This window comes from Alexandromys fortis, unplaced genomic scaffold (assembly GCF_014885135.2).
Source record: "Alexandromys fortis isolate MF-2015 unplaced genomic scaffold, M_Fortis_MF-2015_v1.1 scaffold_29, whole genome shotgun sequence".
NCBI classification, from domain to species: domain Eukaryota; kingdom Metazoa; phylum Chordata; class Mammalia; order Rodentia; family Cricetidae; genus Alexandromys; species Alexandromys fortis.
The window spans coordinates 10,494,454-10,502,610 of record NW_026067891.1 but is presented as its reverse complement, the minus strand read 5'-3'; the positions used below and the strand labels follow the sequence as shown (position 1 = coordinate 10,502,610).

At 45.8% G+C, this 8,157-nt stretch overlaps 1 protein-coding gene across 2 annotated transcripts in view; it reads left to right on the top strand.

Annotated features, from left to right (window-relative positions):
- Usp7 (ubiquitin specific peptidase 7) overlaps positions 1–7,535 on the top strand; it is a 54,646-nt gene extending 47,111 nt beyond the window's left edge. For both annotated transcript variants that reach the window (XM_050123746.1, XM_050123814.1), the window contains 10 exons: positions 688–841; positions 1,423–1,490; positions 1,893–2,001; positions 2,082–2,159; positions 2,814–2,914; positions 4,110–4,209; positions 5,412–5,531; positions 5,653–5,724; positions 5,845–5,935; positions 6,264–7,535. In XM_050123746.1, coding sequence (XP_049979703.1) covers positions 688–841; positions 1,423–1,490; positions 1,893–2,001; positions 2,082–2,159; positions 2,814–2,914; positions 4,110–4,209; positions 5,412–5,531; positions 5,653–5,724; positions 5,845–5,935; positions 6,264–6,370 — 1,000 coding nt within the window. In that variant the 3' untranslated portion in view covers positions 6,371–7,535. The remainder of the gene's footprint in view (positions 1–687; positions 842–1,422; positions 1,491–1,892; positions 2,002–2,081; positions 2,160–2,813; positions 2,915–4,109; positions 4,210–5,411; positions 5,532–5,652; positions 5,725–5,844; positions 5,936–6,263) is intronic.
- Positions 7,536–8,157: the final 622 nt, after the last annotated feature.

The following is an 8,157-nucleotide window of genomic DNA, read 5'->3' as shown; positions in this document are numbered from 1 at the left end:
CCCCCCCCCCCCCCCCCGGCTGGGATTAAAGGCCTGCTCCGCCGCCACCACCCGGCCAAAGTGGAATGTCTTTATAGAGGAAAATATTTGAGGTTGGCCTTATCAGAATCTCCCTCTGGCAGTTCACTTCACTGCCTACATCCACACCTGCAGGTGTTTGCCTGGGGCTCTAATGTCCAGCAACCTGATAATGGACAAAGAGCTGCAGGTGTGGACTGCTAGCCAGAGCCCAGGCTGAACACAGTGAGCTGCAAAGGAGCCTATTTGTAGGGAGGGTTTGGTCATACAGTCACTGGGGAAGCAGCCAGGACTGAGTGCCTACTATAGAGCTCCATAAGTACATGCCTTTCTGGATTTTATTTGTGTGTGTGTGTGTGTATGTGTGAATGTATGTCTGCTGCCAGTGGAAGCCAGTAGTGGGGATTAAGATCCCGTGGGACTGGAATTACAGATTGTTATAAGCCACATATGGGTGTTGTGGGTGGAGCCCAGGTCCTCTGGAAGTGCTTTTAATGGCTGAGCCACTTCTCCAGGCACAGGCTTTTCTTTGTTGTGCCGTGGTCCAGCTTTCAGTGAGAGCATCTGTCTTCCATCATACTGCTTTCCACCTGTGTCGTTGGTGTCTAGATGACAGTCGGTACCATTTGCTACCCCCGATTCAGTCCGCAAACATTTTTTTCTCCCCAGGGATGACCCTGAAAACGATAACAGTGAATTACCCACTGCAAAAGAATATTTCAGAGATCTCTACCACCGTGTCGATGTCATCTTCTGTGATAAAACAATCCCCAATGACCCTGGGTTTGTGGTTACGTTATCAAATAGGATGAATTATTTTCAGGTATTGAACATTTGCTCTTTGCCACTTTTATTTATCCTTCCTAGAAGACACACTATATATTTGTGAAAGAAACTGTATGATGCTCTCAATAAGAAGGAAGACAGTGCCTTGCTTGGTATGGACTTGGCTCAGACAGAGGTTTCAAGTTCCCCGCTTCCCTGGGCTCCACAGCAGATTTAAGACTAGCCTGGGCCACACAGCATCAAGCCTCAAAGTGCTGAAAAGTTAAAATTGGTTGAGTTAGAAGATATATTAAAGATTAATATATCTAAAGAGATAAATACTAATTTTGATATAACCTATCACATTATATTTACTTTTTAGCAGTCGGCATTGTACTGTATAACTATATACAGTTAGTTAAGCAGGAAAGACAAGTAGGTTACTTCCATGAGGACACCATTAGGAATGCTGTTTCGTTATGGGCAATAGTAAAATAAATTTCTGGGGAATTTTAATTCATGCTAACCATGTAGATCACATTCTGTGGAAATGTAAATAATTAGCCCCAAATTTAATAAACACATGTCCAACCTTTCCCTAGAGTGCCAACCTCTTTCTGGTCCTTCTCTACCTCCTAGGTTGCAAAGACAGTTGCACAGAGGCTCAACACAGATCCCATGCTGCTGCAGTTTTTCAAGTCTCAAGGGTAAGTGAGGCTCACTCTGTTGCTCACTGATACTCTTCCTTGTGTGCTGTCTGAGTTCCTCCAGGCATCGTGGGAACACCTGCATCTATTTCTTTCTTAGTTTGAAATACACATGTGTTCTTACTTATACCTCAGCCACGTGACTTTGAGGTGATAAAGGTTTACCTCCTCTACTGTTATATTTGATAATGGTTGGCCCGCCCTGCTTCTTTGGGTCCTGTGCAGCTGTATGCTATCCCCACACAAGCTGAGAGATTCAGGTCTGGGCCAAGTGGGCTAGGTAGGTGCAAGCCAGGTTTCAGACAGTACACAACCAGCTATTTTTGTTTATTCTCACTTGCTGTGTATTGTAGACCAGTAAACAATTTGCTTATTGTTTTCTTGTGTGCTGTTTTCTTGTAGTTACAGAGATGGCCCTGGTAACCCTCTTAGACATAATTATGAAGGTACTCTAAGAGATCTTCTACAATTCTTCAAGCCAAGACAACCTAAGAAACTTTATTATCAGCAGGTATGAATCCAAGTCAGTGTGACTAGGTGATAAAGGGAAGCTATGAGTTCTCTAAACAAGCGTCTCTTTTTTCCCCATAGCTGAAAATGAAAATCACAGACTTTGAGAACAGGAGAAGTTTTAAGTGTATATGGTTAAACAGCCAGTTTAGGGAAGAGGTGAGTGTTTCTTCTGATTGTCACTGTGGTCTCTTTGGAGCTTTAGCACTGATGCGCATGAGAGCACTCTCTCCTTCAGTGCAGGCATGGAGTGAGGCCTTTAAAGGCTGGACGTGATAGAGCATGGCTGAGCTAGCAGAGCTGAAATGAGAGCTTGGAGTGGCCCCCTGGCCTAGAGCCAGGCCACCACACGCTGCTGCAGCCTTGGCCTAGCTTAGCTCATCACCCATCAGGATAGGCTCACAACCAGGCTGTGCCCCTATGCTTTATCCATAAAAGAAGAGCATACTTGCTTGGTTACCAGGCCATTTTACCTCCCAACTCCACCATAATTCAGAGACTTGAGACCTAAATACTGTGTTTTCTGTATTGTTGGTGAGGTTCTAACCCCTGAGTTACTGGTGCCTTTCCTGAGGACCAGCTCTCTGTGTTCCTGTGCTCTTAGTTAGGGTGACCCAGGGATGCTCTCTCAGATACTGTTCTGATCTACAGTCCTTCCCGGTTTGGAGGAGGTGGTCCATAATTGGGGCTGCTAGAGTGGGACTTTGAGTGATAGCTCACCTCTCTTCCCAGCTTGAACTAGGGAGTTCTTGGGTTTGTTGTAGCAGAAATCTGTTTCCTTTAAAGCACTTGTAACACTCTGTCATCACCTAGGAAATAACACTATACCCAGACAAGCATGGCTGTGTCCGGGACCTGTTAGAAGAATGTAAAAAGGCCGTGGAGCTTGGTGATAAAGCATCAGGGAGACTTAGGCAAGTATCTCTGGAGCTGCAGGAGGTTGGGGCAGCCAGCCTCTTCCGAAACTGAATGGAAATCAAATAGCCTTTCTTCGGCGGTTGCTGTTTTGGAAAGGCCAAGCCTCTCTCCCCTTCTGCTGTTAACTGTAGTAAATGTCTGTGATGCCAGTAGCAAAGGAACAATGTGTTCCAAGGTACTTGGGGAGTGTGTGTGTGTGGGGGGGGGTCCCATATATCTTCAGTGGGTAAGAAGTTTCTGGTTTAGCCTCTGTGCAGATATAAAGTGAGGTCGCAAATTCTGCTTTTCTGAGCATGAGTCTGGTGGGTTTTTTTTTTTTTTTTTTTTTTTTTTTTTCCCTTATGGATGCCTCATAGACAGGTGGCTTTGGGGCTGTTTGGTTCCCTAAAATGCTATCTTTGATCTTTCTCTTTTTCTCTCATTTGTTTTTCTTTCCTTCTCTCTTTCTCATTTTTCCCTCCCTCCCTCCTTTCTTCCTTCCTTATTTTACTCTCCAAAGTCTTTATTGAACCAATTACGTTAAATCACAAAACATTTCACTTTTTTTTTTTTCAAGACAGGGTTTCTCTGTATAGCCTTTGCTGTCAGTCCTAGAATTAGCTCTATAGACCAGTGTGCGCCCTCACTCCTGGCAGAGCCTGGCTAAAAATCAAAGTATTAGCAAAAGCTTCTGCATGCTTCCAGGATGGTCCTCTTGTCACACCCCCGCCCCCCAACACGCTGTAGATCAGATCTTAAATGATGGCCTCTTCACTCGTCACATGGCTTTAAGAAATAAATCACTAAAGAAACCCAAGTACAGTGCCACAACTGCTCAGAGGCATCTGTAATTCTCATATTACTCCATTTATAAGAACTCGGGCATGAATAAATCTGACCCAGTGCTCTATAGCACACTACATCGCCATGGGGCTAGCTTCAGTATGCTCTTCCACCTCTACGACCACCAAGATCCAATAGGAAACCTATTTTTGTACTCTGCTCAGCCTGCTGGCCTCTTGTATTATACTCAGTGACTAGTCTTCCAATAAAAAATTCATAATAAAAGTACAGTACACAAAGCATAATTAAGCCAAGCGTATGGTCATGCTCAGAGTTCCTTCTCCTGAGTATACATACATGTCATCATGCCCCTTTCTTGTGTATTTCCGTGAGTGCCAATATGTCATTGCCCCGTTTTTCTTCTTTCAGGCTGCTAGAAATTGTGAGCTACAAAATTATTGGTGTGCATCAGGAAGATGAGCTATTAGAGTGTCTGTCCCCTGCGACGAGTCGGACGTTTCGAATAGAGGTAGCTGTTGCCTGCCGGCCTCAGAACCAGTGCCACTGTGGTGGGCTGTATAGAGTTTCATTCCCAGCTTTTAAAATGCTGCACTATGAAAAAAATACACACAGCGTAAGATAATGCAGCCACTATTCGGTGTGTACTTGGTGGTGTTGAACACAGTTGCCTTGTAAGCATCCTCTTCCAGAGCAGTTCATCCCAAAGTACTGCTGTCTGCTTTTGTGCACTTGTGAGGGAAGTCTTTATAAGTTTGGGCCAGATGTGGTGAAACACACTTTTTTCCTTTGGTATTATTGCCTGCATGTACATATCTGTACCTCATGAATGCAGAGTCCAGAAAAGGTGGTGGTAAATCTGCTGGAGCTGGAGTTACAGGCGGTTGTGAACCACTGTGGGTTCTGGTAATGAAACCCAGCTCCTTTGGAAGAGCTATCAGTGCCCTTAACTACTAAGTCATCTCTCCAGCTCCACTGTTGGCTCGGAGCTTTGATTCCAGTACTCAGGAGGCAAAGACAGGCCAGACTGATCTATATTCCAAGTTCTGGGCCAATCAGAGCTACATAATTAGGCCAAACATACAAGTAAAAAAATTAGTTTGGGCTCAGACAGAATGACCACCCCTCACCCCAGCTTGGTAGCCCGAATTTGATCTCCTAGACTCACATGGTAGATGAAGACAACTGGCTCCTGTGGGTTGTCCTTTGACCCCGACGTGCCTACCGTGGCAGGTGTGTGTGCATACACACACACAAATCAATTGATAATGTGTAACTTGATATGTGGGTGCAAAGCACGCCCAGGCAGAAACTCTGGGTCAGTAGTGGAAATAGAGCTACTGCTATTTCTACAGTAACTGGTTATAAATGTTTTGGTTTCTTCCAAGAAACCTGAACTGTCTTGACTGAGTTAGCTGAGTGTGGCCTTTTGGTAGAAATGTCTGCCAGCAGCATTACATTACAAACTGCCCGAGGCTTATGAGCTTAAATAGAAGAACAGTTTGCAATGCTCACAGTGGCCTTGTTTGCCAGTACATTCTCTAACAGGAGCCCCTTTCACTCTGCCCCCCTCCCCCCATCCACCCACCTGTTTACACCACCTGAGGTCTGGGTTCATCTGCATCTAAATGGGAGTTTACCCATTGAGTCAGGTTAGAGTTTAAATAATAACCACACTTAGAGGAAGTCTTTGTGTTTAAAATATGTCTCCAGGAAATACCTTTGGACCAGGTAGACATAGATAAGGAGAATGAGATGCTAATCACAGTGGCGCATTTCCACAAAGAGGTGTTTGGGACTTTTGGAATTCCATTTTTGCTGAGGATACACCAGGTAAGACTCCTGTCTGAACTCTGGGCCTTTGAAGTACTTGTTGATCTCAGCTGATGGGCAGGCAGCACGTCAGTGCACTGGGATAGCATGTTCTGCCTGAGCTCACCTGTTTGTCTTCCAGGGCGAGCATTTCAGAGAAGTGATGAAGCGAATTCAGAGCCTGCTGGATATCCAGGAAAAGGAGTTTGAGAAGGTGTGTGCTCTTTGGAACCTGGCTAGGCTTTAGTGGCTAGCACTTGAAGCTGAGTGAGGCTGCTGAGCCTCTTGGGCAAAACAGCAGGGATAATGGAGAAGTTTATCTTTTGTTTTCCAGTTTAAATTTGCAATTGTCATGATGGGCCGGCACCAGTACATCAATGAAGATGAATATGAAGTGAATTTGAAGGACTTTGAGCCACAACCTGGTAAGAGGCTCTCAACAGAGGCCTTCATTTGGCCTGTAGGTCTTGGAACCATGTGCAGCCATTGAGAGTCAGCAGCACCCTTGGCGTTGAGTGAGTTTCCCACAGCTCAGGCCTCTGCATTTCCAAGGATGAGAGCTTTTGCTGTGCATTAATGGGCTGAGGTGTGGGTGATTCTGCTTCAAGTTCCCCCTCGGGCTGTGTTTTAGCATTTGATTTGCATCAGCTTGTGTTGTGAGCAGCCCCTGACTCCAGCTGAATGAATCTGAGGTGAAGACTGGTTCAGATCTGGTTGCCAAGGGTCTTAATGGTTTGTTCTCTGTCCCTGCAGGTAACATGTCTCATCCTCGGCCTTGGCTAGGGCTCGACCACTTCAACAAAGCCCCAAAGAGGAGTCGCTACACTTACCTTGAAAAGGCAATTAAAATCCACAACTGACTTCCTTCCGTGTCCAAGGCGAGGGACAGCTCGTGGGTGTGTGCCCTTTTTAACAGCTGTAGAACTTTTGGTACACGTGCACTCTAGCCGAAGTCTCCAGCAAGAGGATTTGCTGCTGATGTTAATTTTATTTTGTTGAGGCTGTTCTGTTTGGCTTCTCTGTATCTATTGACTGCCCTTTTTGAGCAAAATGAAGGTGTTTTTATAAAGCTTGGATGCCAATGAGAGTTATTTTATGGTAACCACAATGCAAGGCAACCATCAGCATCACGGGAGAAGAGATTCCTAGGATGCGAGTCCCTGGCAGAGGCGTCTGGTTTGTGCAGGCAGCCTGGCCCCCTGCCCGGGTCCTGCGCAGCTCTGCAGTTAGAGCTAGTCAGGCCGATGTGTAGGCTCGTCCGACTTTTCCTTCAGTTAGACTTTGAGTGACCTGTGCACATCTGTAAAGGCAAACCAGAGAAACCACCCTGCGCAAAGCACTCTGCTTCACTGTGTGTGCTGCTGGCCCTCTCTGGGGCTCCTCTCCTCAGCTGCCTGGGGTGTTTTTAATAAACACCTCACTTCCTCAGCCATTGGCAAAGTGGATACACTGAGTTCAGTCCTGACAGCTAGGGGTCTTTTTATACATGGAGAACATTGTCAGATACAATTAAGGTTTACTCTGTTGCCTCTTGGCAAACAATGATCTGAGCAGGTGAAAGAATCACTCTAGGTTTCTGTGAGGACGGAGTGGATGAGCAGCAAAGGAAGAGCGCCTTTTAGCAAGAGCGCATGCTCGCTAGTGGTTAGTAAGCTGTTGACTTTGTAAAAAAGATAAAAGAAAAACAGGAAAAAAAGGAAAATTAAATTGTATATTTAATGAATGAAACCTGTACAATTTGCCCCTGGGAGGAGGTCTTTTCTGTTGGGTGAGTGCAAGTGAACTTGGCCGACTTGGACACTCTGTAGCTTTATTTGAGTCCTCTCTTTGTCCTTTTGTGGGAGCTAATGCCAGCTGCGTGTCTAGTTTTGAGTGCAAATAGAATCAGCAAGCCACACTTCTTTTCCCTCCCTCCCCAGTACTTCCGTTTGTTTCTGTAGCAGCAGTGTACACCAACTCTCCTGTATATTGCCTTTTTGCTGGAAAATGTTGTATGTTGAATAAAATTTTCTATAAAAAGTATAATCCAGTGAGTGCTGTGGAAGCCGAGGACGAGTATCCTCTCCCTGGAAACAGGCTGGGAGCCTTGCCTTGAGTCAGGGGTTCAACCACTATGTATTTTTCTCAGATATTGGATTTTTCCTTTGGGTGGCAGTTTTTTGTCTTGCACTGCAGGCTAGAACATGCTATGTAGGCCAGACTGGTTTTGAACTCAGAGATCCACCTGCCTCTGCCTCCTAAGTGCTGGGCTCAAAGGTGTGAACCACCACCCTTGGCTTCACTTTGGTTTTGGCCTCTAACATTTGAGCTTGAGAAACAAGGTTTTTGTAAGGTATCTAGTCCTAACAGTCAGGAAGCAGAGGTAGGAGTATGTCAGCCTGTGCTCCAGAGCTCCTGTCGAGAGTTCAACGGGATGTAACTGGTGGTGGAGTACTTGCCTGGGTATGCAAGGCCCTGGGCTTCATCCCCCAGGATCTAAGGAAAACCCAAGAGTCCTCACTGGGACTGGGGAGATTGGAGGTCTCTGGCTGAGCTGTCCATGGGAGGGTACCGCTGGCCTGGTTCTGAGCCACCTGCACGCTGGCTTCCATTTTCCTTTTGCACTATGAATTGTGTGCCTTCCAATAACTTGTGTTGTACAGATCAG